The 16,565-nt window shown below is 37.0% G+C and overlaps 1 protein-coding gene across 2 annotated transcripts in view; it reads left to right on the top strand.

Moving 5' to 3' along the window:
- The window catches only part of TM7SF3 (transmembrane 7 superfamily member 3), a 28,834-nt gene extending 14,961 nt beyond the window's left edge, over positions 1-13,873 (top strand). The window contains exons 6-12 of one of the 2 annotated variants that reach the window (XM_033117225.1): positions 2,863-3,040; positions 5,634-5,720; positions 7,100-7,180; positions 7,846-7,998; positions 9,719-9,816; positions 10,405-10,567; positions 11,824-13,868. In XM_033117225.1, coding sequence (XP_032973116.1) covers positions 2,863-3,040; positions 5,634-5,720; positions 7,100-7,180; positions 7,846-7,998; positions 9,719-9,816; positions 10,405-10,567; positions 11,824-12,086 — 1,023 coding nt within the window. In that variant the 3' untranslated portion in view covers positions 12,087-13,868. Of the gene's footprint in view, positions 1-2,862; positions 3,041-5,633; positions 5,721-7,099; positions 7,181-7,845; positions 7,999-9,718; positions 9,817-10,404; positions 10,568-11,823 lie in introns of both variants that reach the window. The other variant, XM_033117226.1, reaches the window with a different exon arrangement.
- Positions 13,874-16,565: the final 2,692 nt, after the last annotated feature.

Raw genomic sequence — 16,565 nt, 5'->3', positions numbered from 1 at the left:
AAAAGCTTATCAGCTTATTTTTTTTAAAACAGGAAATTTTGAAGACCGTTTTATTATCATGAAGAATATAACAAATCTCTCACATTTACAATGATCAAATAAATAAAATACCTAGAAATAAATTTAACAAAGGAGGTAAAAGACCTGTACTCGGAAAATTGTAAGACATTAAAGAAGTTACAAATAAATGGAAGCATATACCGTGCTCATGGATAGGAAGAATTAACATCGTTACAATGTCCATACTAGCCAAAGCTATCTATAGATTGAGTGCAGTCTCTATCAAACTACCAATGGCATTTTTCATGGAAAAAATTTATATAAGAACTGTGAAACCAGGCCTGTTTTAGGTTACTTTTTAACTTTTAGTTAAGATTAAGAATTAGATTTATTGTGTGCCAGAATTCAAGAAAACCCTCTCATTGGCTAACTTTGGGACAATTCAGTCATCCAAAAGAAAATGATTGATTATGTCTTTATAAAAAAAAGTTATTTTTCAATTACAGTTGACATTTAATATTATATTAGTTTCAAATGTACAGCATAGTAGTTAGACATTTATATAACTTATTAAGTGATCTCCCCTATAAGTCTAGTACCCACCTGGTACCATACATACATAGTTATTACAATATTATTGACTATAATCCCTATGCTGTACTTTACAGCCCCGTGACTATTTTGTAACTGCCAATTTGTGCTTCTTGAATAAATAAAAACAAGTCCATTCTGACACTTAAAAAAAAAAAAGGGAAAAAAAGAAAAAGAAAACTTCCCAGTTGCTACTATGGGGAGAGAGGTATAAAGCATCTCTCCCCATAGTAGCACCTGGGAAGTTTTCTTCCCAGAAAAATTACTCTGAACATTTATAAAGGGAAGGACTTTCCCTTGCCTTTTTAAAAGGAGACACTATAATTCTTCCTCAGTTGATAAGAGAAAACTGTTCACAGAACAATGCCAGCTAATAAATGTAGAAGGAATAATTAGAATTAGAAAATCACCATTTTGTGTCCTTCAATGAAATAATTCAGGGAAAGATCATTAGGTGAAAGGTTATTGGGGGACAGGGTATTCCCAGGATGCCTAAATAGCACTCTCAGGTGAATTCCAATTGTAAAAGGAAAACTACTTTCAGAGTGGAGTGATCCATGGTCTCCTCTTTATCCATGTGGTGAATATTAGCTTCACTGATGGCGGGTCCACCGGCATTATGTGCTTACGTGAATGCAGTCTGACATTATCACCATGACCTATGGAATGTTCTAGCAAAACCTATTTAACCTGAATCCAGTCCTTGGAGTTCCTGTTTACAGGAACTACAGGGGATAAAACTACAAGTTGGACACCTTGAGCACCATGTGAAAAAATCCAGATTGTGGAATATTCTACAAAGTGACTGCCCTTTATCTCTTGAAAAGTCATTGGGTGAGTGGGTGTAGGGAGGTGGGAAGGACTGCTCTTGATTACGGAGACTGGAGATAAATACCATGCATGCGACTGGGTTGGATCTTTGTTAAAAGGGAGACAAGCTATAAAAGACATTGGAAAAATCTGAATTTTTTAAGGTGAGCTAAGATATTGTGGGTATATAGGAGGCTATCCTATACTTTTGTACTTTGCTACTCGAAGTGTGGCAAATGAAGACATAGCATTGACATCATTGGAGAAGTGTTAGAAAAGCTGAATCTCAGCTGCCTCCTCTGACAGAATCAGAACGTGAATTTTAACAAGCTCTCTCCAGCGATTCATAGGCACATTAGGTTTGAGAAACGCTGATTTTGGATGTGCATGCTGAGGTATTTGGAAGTGAAACATCATGATGTCTGTAACTTTAAAATGTTTCAGCAGGAAAAAATAGAGGGGGGAGAAAAAAGGGTGGAATAGAAAAGCAAATATGGTAAAATATTAACAGTTGAATCTAAGTGTGGTATATAGATTATTCATTATATTCTTTCAACATTGCTGGAAGGTTGATTGTTGCATAATAAAAACTTCGGAGAGGGTGGCCGGTTAGCTCAGTTGGTTAGAGCGTGGTGTTAATAACACCAAGGTTGCCTGTTCGATCCCCGCGTGAGCCACTGTGAATGTGCGCCCTCCTTAAAAAGAAAAAAAAAAAAGCTTATTAAAACAAAAACTTGGGAGAGCAGAAGATGTTGTTAGCATTTTGTTGAACTTGACCAAACCCTTTTCCCAGGAAACATATTTATAAAGGCTAAGCAATATTTTTTCAATAGTGGAAGTCTTCTAAGAGGCTCATAATGATTTATTCCTGAAGCTCTAATCTATGTATTATGATCATATAAGGTTTTTGTTTCTTCTGTTATTTGTAACACCTATTTAAAAAACAACCTTTAAAATGGAAGTTTTGAAGTTAAGGACTACTGTGTAACACAGCTACATGAAATGGTTTTTTATTTCAGAGCCTGTTAAACAAAAATGAGTGGCACTTTCTATGAGGTGTTAACAAACTGTCTATGTCAGCTCTGTAACTAGCAGCAATAACTAACATTTGTTGAACACTTACTATGTGCTGTCATAGTTCACAATCTAGTAGATGGAAAAAACATTTTTTTGTTTGTTTTGTCTTAATTAGCCTTTACATGTTATTTATGTCATATTTTACTTAATTAACATTTAACACTACATGAAAACTTTAGAAGCCTTTTGTGTAAGAGCTTATTTATATTAGTACATACAAACTGTGTAGGACAATCTTTTGACAAAGCTAAATAGTTTGGTTCATATTTTAAACAAGAATTATATTTTAACATTACAATTTATATCACATGTAGGTGGCATTATAATAGAATAGCCTTTTTAAAAAAAGTCTAAACACTAATCATGCATTATTTTTGGCTTTAGGTGGTTACCCTAACAGCTAACGATAAGACAAGTGTTTCCTTCTCCTCCCTCCGGGGACAAGGTGTCATTTATAATGTCATTGTTTGGGACCCATTTCTAAATACATCTGCTGCTTATGTTCCTGTTCACACATACGCTTGCAGCTTTGAGGCAATGGAGGGTAATTGTTCTTCGCTTGGTGAGTATGTGGATTTAAACTTGCAAATTTTCTTTGGCTTTGCAGATCTATACCAACTAACACAGAACTTAAGACTATTAAATTATTTTGTCAAGTCTTCATTCATTCATTCATTCATTCATTCTACCATTCAACAAGTGCCTCTTAAGCCCCAACATTATTTCGCTCTCTGTTCTCAGCACTGAAATACAGCAGTGAACAAAACAGACAAAATACCTGCCCTCTTAGAGCTTATATTTTAGTGAGGGAGACGAGACAGACAAGATAAATTTGTAACATGTAATACATGAGAACGTGATGAGCCCTCAGAAGCAAAAATGAAGTAGGAAAGGGAGATAACAAGTGGTAGTCAGAAGAATCTGAGATAGCATGACCAGTGAAGTCCTTGCAAGGAAAGACCCAAGGTGAGGCAGGGAGCCTTATGTCTGGAGGTACCTGCTAGGCAGAGGGAACAGCCAGTGCGGAGGCCCTCAGCTGGTAGCTTACTGGTGTGTTTGAAGAATTGCAGTGAGAACAGTGGCTAGAAAAGACTGAGAGGGGCAAAAGGATGCAGGGCCAGGCAACTCATGGTGCGGCCTCGTAGGTCATAGTAAGGGCTTTAGCTTTGATCGGGAGTGCAATGGAAAGACATTGGAGGGTTTGAACAAACACTGCCATGACTGCTCTCAGGTTTTTACAAACTTTTATTTAAGTGTGTTTTTCCAGGACCCATCAGCTCCAAGTCAAGTAGTTGTCTCGATGTAGTAGTGGAGGGTGCAGCTCACAGTGGCCCATGTGGGGATCGAACCAGCAACCTTGTTGTTAAGAGCACCGTGCTCTAACCAACTGAGCTAACCGGCTGCCCCTGCACTCACATTTTAATGGGATCACTCTGGCTGCTTTTTTGAGAAAAGTCAGGGGCAAGAGCAGAAACAGAGATTGATTAGCAAGCCATTGTAATCCAGGTGAGAGATGACGGTGGTTTAGATAGAATTGTGGCAGTGGAGGTGTGGCAAGGTGTGTGTGTGTGTGTGTGTGTGTGTGTGTGTGTATGTGTAACGTTTTACTTTGAAATAGTTTCACAGAAAATATGTAAAACTAGTACACAGAATTCCTGCATAATCTTCACCCAGATTCCTCAAATGCTAGTCAACGTATTACGCTTTTTGCTTTTTATTGTCTTCATAGCTATATATAACATTCTTCTATAAAGAAGACCTTTCTCTCATCAACTGGGGAAGAATTACAGTTTCTTCTTTTAAAAAAGGCAGGGTAAATTCCTTCCCTTTATCAATTTTCAACCAGTGTCTGAAATAAGCAGCAGAATGTGGCATGTCTTTCATTTCCTCTTTCTTTTGGGCTATTCATTCTCAGAAAAGCTGATATGTAGGTATATATTACTCCCTGAAAATTCTGGTCTTCTATCCTGTGTTTCTTATTTAAATATAGGGCTTCATAGTATCTTCATCTGAGCACTTTTAAGTATTTTGTTTTGATAGGTGGTGGGTTTGTAATGTTTTTCATGTGAGTTTGTATAGGTATTTTGTTTTTGGTTTTAGTGTAGGGATTTCATTCTTGGGTTTATCTCAAAGGAGTCGTGATGGTGGTGAATTTAGTGTGCATATTTTATTCTTCAGTAGCCCTGTCTTTCAAATCATGGTTTTGTGTTTAAGCTTGTGCCTATTGAGATCACAGGATTTGGATTTTTTGGTTTCATGAAACATACAGTGCTTTATTGTTTGTTATAACGCTACATTTTTTCCCAAAGCAATATGTATAATTGATAAGATTGGTAGTAATGTGTTCATGTGTGCTTACAGTGCAATACATGTTCTTTTATTTTAATGTGAGTTTGGTTACAATTTTTTCGTTATGGAAAACTTCAGTTAACCTCCGTATACCATTATCCAGCCTTAACAATTTTGATTCATGGACATTATCTTGTTTTAGGTATACACCCACATGTGTCTGCCCCCCACCGTCCTTTATTACTGAATTCTTCTAGAACAAATGCCTCATCATTTTGCTCACAAAATTTCAGTATTTGTATCTTAAAGATAAGTGCTGTTTTTTAAAAAATATAGCCACATTATCATTAACCCAAGTTTCAGTTTAAAATATTGAAGATAATTCCTTAGTGGCATCAAATTAACAGGCAATGTTTACAGTCTTCCCAGTTGCTTTTCACAGTTTTTATTTGTTTGTTTGAATCAGGTTTAAGATGCGATCTGAATATTGTATTTAGTTGATATGTCTCTTAAATCTCTTTTAATCCATTTCTTCCTCCCCCCTCCTTTTTTTCTTATAGTTTATTTGTGAAGAAACAGAAAGCAGTCTCTCTTCCACCTTTCCCACTTCCTGCCCACCCTCTTCCCCCGAGAATATGTTACATATCTCTATCAGGAATCACGTATTTTTTGATTTCTCTTTTTGTTACCAGCATCCATGCCTACATAGAAAAGTTAATTGGGGGTGGCAGGGATATTTTTAAAACAAATTATACATGTATAGAATAAATTCCTGTCAGTTGACTTATTTTTTTAATGAAGCTTTACTAATTAAATACAAAGTATCAAATTGGATATATTATGCACTCAATTTTTATTATTTTTAGGAAGAGTATCTACCAAAGTGTTTTTCACTCTTTTTGCCCTACTTGGTCTCTTCATTTGTTTCTTCGGACACAGATTCTGGAAAACAGGTATTACGTCTGATATAGTTGGTATTTACATGCCTCGTGATCTTTTTTCTTAAATGTTGCAGGGGAAATTATGACGTATAAGGAGAGAAAGCAACTGCTTATCTGCACTACCTTCATAGATTTGTGGCTAGGTTCTTTTAGTAGAGATTGTACTGAGTTGCTCTGCATTTTTACTTTTTTCTTGTTAATGGAGTACACCCTCTTATTAAGAGGGGAATAACATTTGATTTGTTCAGCAACCGTTTCAATTGCTAGATTGGCTAGCTGGCTAAAGATAACAGGTTAGAAATCAGGATGTCAGTGTAAAAATATGTGTGGATTTTGGTGGTGATGATCAACATGGTTTCGGATAAATCATGTTTCAGGGCTTCGTGTACAGTGAGATTGAAGTATGTGTTCCGTCCTGGGAGGTTCAGACAGCACACAGAACCCCACAGTCCTCAGTGAAACAAGTGCAGGGAGTGGAATATAAAGTATACTCACTAAAATGATTTGAATTCTTTGGGTTGCCTTTTAAGTAACTGACGTTTACAATTACTAAAAAAAAAACAGAAAGAAAACAACAACTCCTTATTTAATTCATTCACAAGGAGTGAGTGTAACAGCATCAAGGGAGGGGAGAGTGAACATAATCCTGATTTCATGAAACTCTTTAAACTTGCTTTATTGTTTGAAGTAGCAACTCCTTTCCCTCCGTTACTATACTTTTTTCTTGTTTTGAGAAGAGACTATTGTGAAGAATATTTAATTCCTCAAAGTGTAGAATGATTCTGTAATAAAGAATTTAATTGCTAAGGTGTATCCAAGGTTCCAAAGAAATCACTGGGTATTTTAATGGATAATGACAATGGTTGATTGTTCCTAAATAAGAAAGGATGAATTAGAAGAAGATACAAAAGTCACATTTTGCTTTGGAATATTTTGTTCTTTTTTTACCTTTCAAGTTTTATTTTTGTTCATGTAACAAATTGAAATTTAGTGTGTAATTTCAGATCAGACACAGTGACAAAAATACTACTGTTGTTTTAAGAAGGAAGTATACATATATTAAAATGAGCTATGAAAGTAACAATGAACAACTTAGCAATTGAAATTAACCCTGTTTATATAAGAAAGTATATCCTATAATTCTTTAATATTGTACCCATTTAATAGTAATATTTCTTTTAAAAAAAAGTAATATTTACTCCCAGTGACTTCTAAATTTATATATACTCCAATTAGTTCTAAGTTTCTCCTGCCTTTTAGATAACTATTTCTCTTATCTGAATGCCCTAATGTGTAAGCATGTATTTGAGATTAGGTATTTAAATTGCACTGTAAAATGAATACCTAACCATAGCTTATGTTATTTTTCTCTCCTGGTGATTTGCTACTAGAATTATTCTTCATAGGTTTTATCTTCATGGGATTCTTCTTTTACATATTGATTTCAAGACTGACACTTATTAACTACGATGGTAAGTAAAAATAATATAGTTTAATTGGGTGTTCAAAAAGGAATATGCTGTATTTCTACTCTACCTTTTCTTCTACAGTTTGACCAGTATTGTGTGTGATGTCCTATTGTGTATGTAAAATAATGGGCCAGTTATGCTCGAAACATCTTTTTTAAACTACTCATTCAGACCTTTCTCTTCCAAGTTTTTAATCTGCGTTGTAAATTCCTTGGTACTCAGGGAAATGAAGGGCCATATTGATTATAAACCTGTGTTCCAGCAATGTGGTATATTGAAATACGAGATTTAAAACAATCAAAATGTTAAGATTTTCTTTACCTTAAAACAAACACAGCTCCTCCTTCCTCGTCACGGTTAACAGAATGCTTGTCACCCACCTCCCCCTTCTTCCTCAGCCCCAATTTATAGGTTGTGCCAAGCCACGCCTGTGGCTGTACTGGGAGGTTTAGCTCCCTGGCTAGTTTCCATGCGTCAGACTGTCCTTCCCTAGAGGCAGCCCGTGCAGGTTTCATGGCACCACTGAAGAGTCCACCAACCTTCTGTTGGTGCTTGACCAACAGACAGGCTAACGATGGCTTTGGTAGTGGTATCTTGTGTCTAAAGCATGCAGTCGGGAAAGCTACGTCTGGTCAAACAGTTCGTCTCCCTTCGTCTCCCTTGTGCAGTTCGTCTGATTCTGACAGCCATCACTGGAAGTGTTGGTGGGCTTTTCTTGGTAGCTGCTTGGTGGCGATTTGGAATCCTCATGCTCTGTATGCTGTGCGTTGGACTAGTGCTGGGCTTCCTTGTCTCGTCAGTGACTTTCTTCACTCCACTGGGTAAGAGATGTGTAACTGATGTTTGTGTGTTCAGTTCACTGTTTGAAAGGTCTTATTTGGGCTCTCTAGGTGCAAATACTGCCTCATCAGGGATTTGGGGCCTTCTCCTGTAGAGTTCTAGAGATTTGTATTTGATGATGTGGCACTTTTAGGAAGGCCAACACAAATAAGAATCCCTGTTTCCTCAAAGGCACCCTGTACTAGATGACTGCCAGTATGTCTTTAGAGGTAGCTTTGTACCTATTTGTTGTGATGAGGTGTGTGTGTGTGTGTGCGTGTGTGTGTGTGTGTGTGTGTGTGTGTGTTTCTGTTAGAATTAATGGAGGTAAAGGGGATTCTTAATACATGGCAGAACAGTGGTTTTTGTTCTTTCATTTTTTCAAACCCTGGAACTGTTTATTCAAATGAATCTTAAGCAGAAGCCCACTATCCCACAGATAAATTTGGTGCTGCTCTGATAGCAGCCGAGTTGGGGGACCTGGTACTTTGTTCCCAGTCTTTTTTTGTACCCCTAACCTCCTCTCCCACCCTTTGCCACACTCAAGTGTCCCAAGGTATGTACTGTAGTCATCCTAGGGCTATAGCACAGGGATGGCTCTGGGGACTTTTTCTTCAAGTAATTCAATTTCTATCAATATTTAAAATCTGTTTAACTGTTAAGTTAACTTTCTTTGCAGTTGTGCAATAACTCACATTTCCTAATTGTCAAAATTTCAAAAGAAGCATCTACATTCCAAAGTACTCTATTAAGGCTATTTTCTTCTTGTGATCATGTTTGGTTCTTATATTACAGATTAAAGTTGATGGGAATGTTAAATGTAAGTATACCTGTCTCTTGAGGCTGTCAGCTCTTGAGAACGCAGGGTATAATGGAGTGCAGTTGCCTCGCTAAAGATTTTTGTTTTAAGACCAAAAAGAATTGACAACCTGTGTGTTTTCTGACCATTCAGACCCATTGTTGTGATTTTAGCAAACCTATAGCCAAGTTCATTCCCACAGCCCCCCCTGCAGGTAGCTTTTTATCTACCTGCAATGTAGTGTTGTTTAGACGTGGCTAAATGACAAATTTACAGGGATGTTTGTTGAAAATGCAGACATAGGGCCGTACTCTAAATGTGCTAAATCAAATACTAAATGCCATCCCCCACCCCCACTTTTGTTAATGCTTGTAGCACGTCTTGCAGTATGCAGTGGCTGAGCAGGAAATGCATTGATGGCAAAAATCTGTTGAAAGGATGTTGCTGCTTATATTGGGTGGGAGTTCATATGGTTAACTCTGAATGCCATTTACTTGTATTTTTCACTTTGCAGTACAAAATCATGGAATCATAGAAATTTAGAGCTAGAATGGATGATTTGGAGCTTGGAGATGAAGTGGTTCAATCTTCTCGTTGTGTGGTTAGGAAACTGAGTCCCAGCATCACAACTAGTGAATGGAAGAGCTTGGACTAGTCCAGCCTCTTTCAAATTATCCTGGTAATAAATGCAGAACCTTTACCTTCTTGATTTTCCTCCCATCCTTTGACCTTCTAGGACACATCCTTCAAAGGTGACCTCATTGACATTTAAATGGATACAATCAGACTTCATTTCTAATTGTCAACATATTCCCGGGTGTTAACGTTAAACCTTTGATGAATGTCCCTGTTCAGATGTTGAGAAAATGAAATTTAACTTGTTGAACCTGTTGTTTACTCTTGATTTCTGTTTGCTTTTTTAGGAAACCTAACAGTATTTCGTAATGATGATGTGTTCTGGGTGACCTTCTCTTGTATAGCGATTCTCATCCCAGTAGTTTTCATGGGCTGCCTAAGAATGGTAAGTGTTTCATCAAAAGGCAGATTTATTCATTATGTTGTCCTGGACCTTCATTTGTTCATTTATAGCATCATTTTGTATGTTTTATTCACTAGGGAGAGCTTTATGGTAATCTCTATGAGACGGTTGATTTTAAATTGCCACGTTACTATGAAAGCAAGAGAAGTTGTAATTATGATTACCATGCAGTGTTTCCTTAATCAAGTGGAGCAGGTTATCACTGCTAATATGCTTTGAACTGTGGGAGCAGAGAAGGTACGGCTCACTATAATGCAGCAGCCTGATGGATCATTAGCTGTCTCTCCAGAAAAATGGTTCATCTAATTAAACTTTATACTGTTGAAATTCTTAACACAGGGAAGATATTTTTTATATAAGGTAAACTGTGTTTTAAGAATTCATTGGGTGTCGAAGATTATTTTCAGTTTATCTTTTCAGGTAACCTTTATTCAGCTCTAATAGTTCGTTCCTTTTCATGTTCCTCGAGGGAATTGGAAGTGACTCCCTGTGATTGAAGCCAGTAATGAGAGTTAGAAACTATTCTTGTTCTGCCATAGGTGAAGCCTAATCTCTCCCACTTTTCCACAGCTGAACATAGTCACTTGTGGATTCATTGGCTCCTATTCGGTGGTCTTGGCCATTGACAGTTACTTGTACACAAGCCTTTCTTACATCACTTTGAATGTACTCAAGAGAGCACTCAACACTCATTTCCGCAGAGCTTTCACAAATGTGCCTTTTCAAACTAATGGTAAGATTCTAAATCCAAGATTAAGAGTGATAGTCAACTAGGAATATTGGACCACCTGTGCTCACAAGAGCTCTTGGTAACTAGATGTAAAGAAGGTTCACTGGTTGGGAAAAAAGTTAATCTGATACAAGGAGGAAACTCAGACCGTACAAATGTTATTAGAGTCCTCTGTTAATGATGACTTATGCCAGATGGAAAGAATTGAAATTTGTAAGGTAGTTGAAGTTTATACTTCTAAAAATCTACTAAATGAACTTTGTTAAGAAATTTCTAAACCAGGATTACTTAGGTTTACCTGGTCAATTCCCAGTTGTGAGAAAAATGCTAAGAATAAAGCTTGTCACCTTGTGGATTGCGGTGGGATGAGGGAATGAGAATGACATCCTGTCTTTCAAGTCATTTAAAGAAGCATGTTCCTCTCCTTTTAAGAAGCATGTAATACGCTTATTGAAAGTGAAAGTGACTTTCAGTCAGTTAAGTGTATTATTTCCTCAGTTGTAACATTTCTACCCATTAAAGATTTTCCATTCACTTTTTGAAGGAAAAAAGACTACGAAATTAAATGTTCACAAAGATTATAAGATATGTTGGTTTCAGAAATATTAAAATAGGATGGAAAAGCATGCCTTAGAATTGAAGATGTATAAATGCAATCGTGATCGTTATGAATATTTAAAGGTAAATCTTTACTCTCCTGAGCCTGCCCTCATTGGATAAAAGGTTAATGGTAGAGACCTTGAAATCCATGTGTCTTGGAAGTTTTACATATAAGACAGTATTTTGCCAAGCCTTTTGCTAGAAGCTCAGTACATTTTGTGGAATCTCTTCATTCATTTCTGTACCCACTCTCTATGAGCAAGGTGGGGAATGGGGAAGAGAGCATGGTGGCATCTAATGTTCTGTGATGTACCTTTGTGAGGTGTAACTAGATTGCTGCCTTCTCCCTGTCCCCAACTCTGCCTGTGGGCACTGGTCATAAAATACTGGAATGGCAAGAATCCAAACAACTGGTTCCTGTACAACCTTTCAAATGCCTGTAATAGAAAGTTCCTATTTTCAAATGTAGTAAGACTGTAGCTTCCTCATTCATTCCTTGGTTTGCAAGTGAGGAAATGATATGTTTGGACAAACTCACCAGAAAGTCTAATATTAGTAAGAAGGGATGACACAGATTTAGGCTCTGAAAGGTTACATGTTAGATATGTGTTAGGTTTTAAAATACAAAAGTTCAAACTGCTTTTCCACCTTTTTTTTAGACTTTATTATCCTGGCAGTATGGGGGATGCTGGCTGTCAGTGGAATTACGTTACAAATTCGGAGTGAAAGAGGGCGACCGTCTTTTCCTCCCCACCCATACAAGTTATGGAAACGAGAGAGGGAACGCAGAGTCACGAACATTCTGGATCCTAGCTACCACATCCCTCCATTGAGAGAGAGGCTCTACGGCCGATTAACCCAGATTAGAGAGCTCTTCCAGAAGGAGCAGCCAGCTGGAGAGCGAACACCCCTGCTTCTCTAAATGCCAAAGGGCTCAGTCAGTGTTATCTTGAAGTACAAGTCGGGCAGTGCCTCAGCTTTGGTGTTCATGTCCAGCCTGCTTCACCAGTCTCCAGTGCAAGTCTAGCAAGAAAACAGGTTTCGGTATCTGTGCTTCGTATGATATTGTGGTGTCCTTATTGATATGGGGTAAGGACATGCCAAGGAGGTTGTGATCATTCTAAGTGAGAGTAAGATGACCAAAAAGCTGGTGGTGGGAGGTTATTTTCTGTTTTTGAAATATTTAACTATTACCTTTTGGTTTATATGGTCAACTTGTTCCGTTATATAGATACGCAAAAAATAAAAATAAAAAAAACCCTGATTCTCCTGCAAAGCTCTGGTGTTTCTTTTTATAGCTATTTAAACAATTCTCTCACCTGTCTGTCTAAACCGGGCGGGTAGGGGCACGGTGGGTGGTTGAAGTGTTAGACTGAATCTTTATTTGCCATTGTTTGGAGGTTTAGGAATTTCATACTGGGCCTTTGCACCTCAGAGTACAAAAGATGGAAAACTACCTGATATTCTTACTAAAAGCAGTCTGATGACTTTGTTGCATCGTTTGTAGTAGTATACATTATCAAAAGGCACCCTTTCGCTTATTTTCAAGTGTGATAAAATGCACATGTACTGTATTAAGCATTTTAACTGTACAGTTCAGTAGATACCCTTTGTTTTTGCCTTTTATTGCTTAAAAGGGTAATTTAAATAGCTAAGTTACTTCAGTTATTTGAAAATAGGTCAATTTTTATAGATAATAGAACTTTTATATGTATGATTTATTTATATTCTAAATAATGGCTTGGTTTTTTTCTTTCAAGGTCCTTTAGTTTTGACTGATCTCTAATTTAAACTGCATTAGATGACACATGAAAATTGTTTTTTTAGGATACAAATGGCTCCTACTTAATCTATAGTCCCATTAATAAGGTAACCTTTTAAAAATTTGCATTTTGTAGTTCTGCCTGCTACATTAGTTATTAGCTGTAAAGTACACTTTCAAAAGATTTTTCTTCTATATGAAGCCTTGTACCATCTGTGTTTTAAAGTGAGGGAGCCAGAAACTATTCAGGTGGTTAATGGATCTGCTTTTTAAATTAGGACCTTGGAATCTCTACGGAGAATCCCTTCAGTTTTGCTCGTTTTTCCACCACCAGGAAGTACCTGGATACCCTGGGCTGCATCCTGTGTGCCTCGTGGCCTTTTAACTGTCAGAGCCTCTGCCACCAGCTTGGCCTTGGACTTGGAGCTGGTGGGTGACTCTGACAGGCCTGAGTGACAGGGTGGTGGTAGTTGTTGTGTGCACATTTGTGAATTAACCACTACTGAAATGATGCTGCTTTTGAGTTTTTCAAAGTATAATAGATTTTTGGAATTTCAGGTAACTGGAAAACTTTCAACTTTTGCTTTTAAAAGTGTTTTGAAAAGGCTGAAACAAAATGAAAAATATAAAACTAATCATTTTGCTTTGAAAAATTATACACAGGTGTTCATTTACTATTCTGTAATCCTCACTGTTTATATAACTGCTGTAACACTTAAAGAAAAAAATTTTTTTTACAATTCACTGTCAGGATTCTGGCTTCTGCCCTACATACATTGTAACAATGTTATATGGAATGTTTGTGAGTTATTTTCTATACCATCAAAATGCACTGCCAATGAAGAATGTAAAGAGAACACTTTTTTAGAGAATACAAATTGTTTAAATATTTTTATGATAATTTGTGAGTAATAAAAAGCCAGTTTGTATTAATTTTTTTAATAATAAATACCTATTTTGAAAAAAATGCTAAAAGTCTCATTATTATAAAATTCTTTACCAGCTATATTTGTACCATAGCAACAAGACACGAGAGGAGAGTTTCATAGCCATAAAAATAAAATTATTTAATCAGGACAAACAATTATTTTTAAAAATCAGTTTAAGCATAAATGAAATAATAGGAAACGAAGGAAATATGAGGCAAATTGATGTCTTTACTGGATTAATTTGTGTTGGTGTCATTAGCACTTCAAGTGTGTCAAATTGAAGAATAGTAGTATTAATATGGGTAATTAGTTATACTGTTTTTTAAATGTTTTGGCACTAATAATGTTACAAGTTAGCTACAGGTTGCCAAACCACAGCAGCTAATCAGTGCTGTAGACTAGTTGAGTTCTGTAGAAGATGGGATGGAAAACTGATTCTAACGAAGAAATTGCTAGAATATTGGACCAGGAATGGACTTGAGAGATCATATTACCTGACCCCTTTATTTTATACCTGAGGAAATTCTTGACCAAGGAGTCAATGATATGAAGTCAGTTATAAAGTATTGCCAATCCAAAATTTGGGATAGCTGACTCCCTATCCATATGTGCTTTATACTTTATCATAATGAAAATGTAAATCATTGATTATTTTCAATTTTCTTCTGGTGAATTGGTAGGAAGCTCCTAATGTTAATATTGCCACCATCTCTTCTTTGGTGGAGTTACTAATTTTATGTAGTGAAAATGTGTTTTTCCAAGTTAATTCTTTGAGGTTATGGACCATTTCTTACTCATTTCAAAAAGTACCTGGTACTCAAAATTTTCAATATCCATACATACTTATCTCCATAGCAGCATTCATATGGGACTTTTTGGTATAAATTTCACTCCTTGATGTATTTGATACCTGTTAACCTTCATTAAAACCCCAGAATTCTTGGCTCTAACTTTCTGAGAACTGGGCCTCCCCCAGAGCTTTCCCATCGTTTTCTTTTTCGTTATGGACTGAATTGTGTCCCCCTCCAAATTTATATGTTGAAACCCTTCCCCCACCCACTCCAGAACCTCAGAATGAGACTGTTGGAGAGAGGGCTTTAAAGAGGTAATTAAGTTAAAATGAGGGCATTAGGATGGGCCCTAACTAATCTGACTAGTGTCTTTATAAAAAGACATTAGAATATACAGAGACTCCAGGGGAAAATCCACGTTAAGAACAATGAGAAGGGGGCCATGGGCAAGCAGAGAGAGGCCTCAGAGAAAAACCAACCTTGATCTTGGACTTTTCAGCCTCCAGAACTGAGAAAATAAATTTCCATTGTTTAAGCCGTCCATGGAGTCTGTGGTATTTTTGTTATGGCAGCCCTGTCAAACTAATACACTTGACAAATCCTGTTACCCTGATTGTTGACTGAAAGATCTCTAGGCAGTTTGGCTGCTGTTTGCAAGGACCACTGTATGAAACAGGTAGAGAGGCGTTCAAGTAAATGGAAACATGGACTTACCCACGGACTAAAATAGAATCAAATAGAATCAATTACGTTGGGGAGGTTGGCAGGTCTGGATCAAGCTACATCAACACAAGAGGCAAAAATTTTAAAAATAATAACAGTGATAGTAGTCTTTGACTTGGATTTCATCTTCACTCGTTCAATAAATATTTGTTGAGTTCCTAAGTGTCAGGCATTGCCTTGGGCACTAGGAAAAGATGGCAAACAATACAGGCATGGTCCCTCTTCAGGGCTTAGAACGTGATGAGCTAGATACTAAAACGGTTACACAAAAGAGGTACAATATATAATGAAAATGTATAATGGAGTTGGGGGGTAGAGTCTGGAATGCTAGGGGAGAAATCCTTGAGGAAGTAACACTGAAGCAGAAACGGAGTAGGAGTAGCCACACCACAAGGAGGCTAAGTGCATTCCATGGAATGGAGGGAAGGCAAAAACAAGCCTGGCCTCTCCTTCTCAAAGGGAGAGATCCCAGTGGGATCTCACTTGTATGCCCAGCCAGTCATCACAACCCTTCATTTTGGTGCCCCGGTGAAGTCAGTTATTCCATTCTCAGCTTTCGGCATTTTGAATAGCTAATGTAGACAGGACTTTCTTTTTTTTTGAGATATAATTGACACTGTGTAAGTCTATTGTGTACATTTAAGGTGTACATGTGTTGATTTAATACATTCATATATTACAATAACGATAGTATTAGTTAATGCCCCTATCATATCTGTCATATAATTATTTTGTTTTTGTGGTGAGAAAATCTAGTCTCTTGGCAACTTTGAAGTTTATAACACAGTACTGTTGACTATAATCCTTAAGGGCTAAAAGGCTTATTCTGTCTCATGAGGTTCAAGGCTCCTGCTAATGGATTCTCTACTGCCTATGCTAACTTGGATATGCTCTGGCCTGTCTGAGTTCATGGTGGGCACACCGGGGAGAACATGGATGCCTGTATCTGGGAGCTCTGAGGTAAAAAGAAAATGTGCCTCCAAATTTTGATTAGAAATTATTTTATGGCAGTCAAAACAGATGGTGGCCACCAACAATTAAGTTCTGGATTTATGACATTCCGTTCATCATCGGGGCAATTTAGAAATAAAAATTTCATAGGTTACCTTGATATTAAAGAATATCAATTTGAGCAGAAAACATTTTATCTGTGAGGTTGTATATAATTAGTTTTTTAGAATTGCATTCCCTATATA

Source organism: Rhinolophus ferrumequinum, chromosome 10 (genome assembly GCF_004115265.2).
Source record: "Rhinolophus ferrumequinum isolate MPI-CBG mRhiFer1 chromosome 10, mRhiFer1_v1.p, whole genome shotgun sequence".
Taxonomy (NCBI): domain Eukaryota; kingdom Metazoa; phylum Chordata; class Mammalia; order Chiroptera; family Rhinolophidae; genus Rhinolophus; species Rhinolophus ferrumequinum.
The sequence above is the reverse complement of the archived record's forward strand: the minus strand, read 5'-3'. Positions and strand labels throughout refer to the sequence as shown.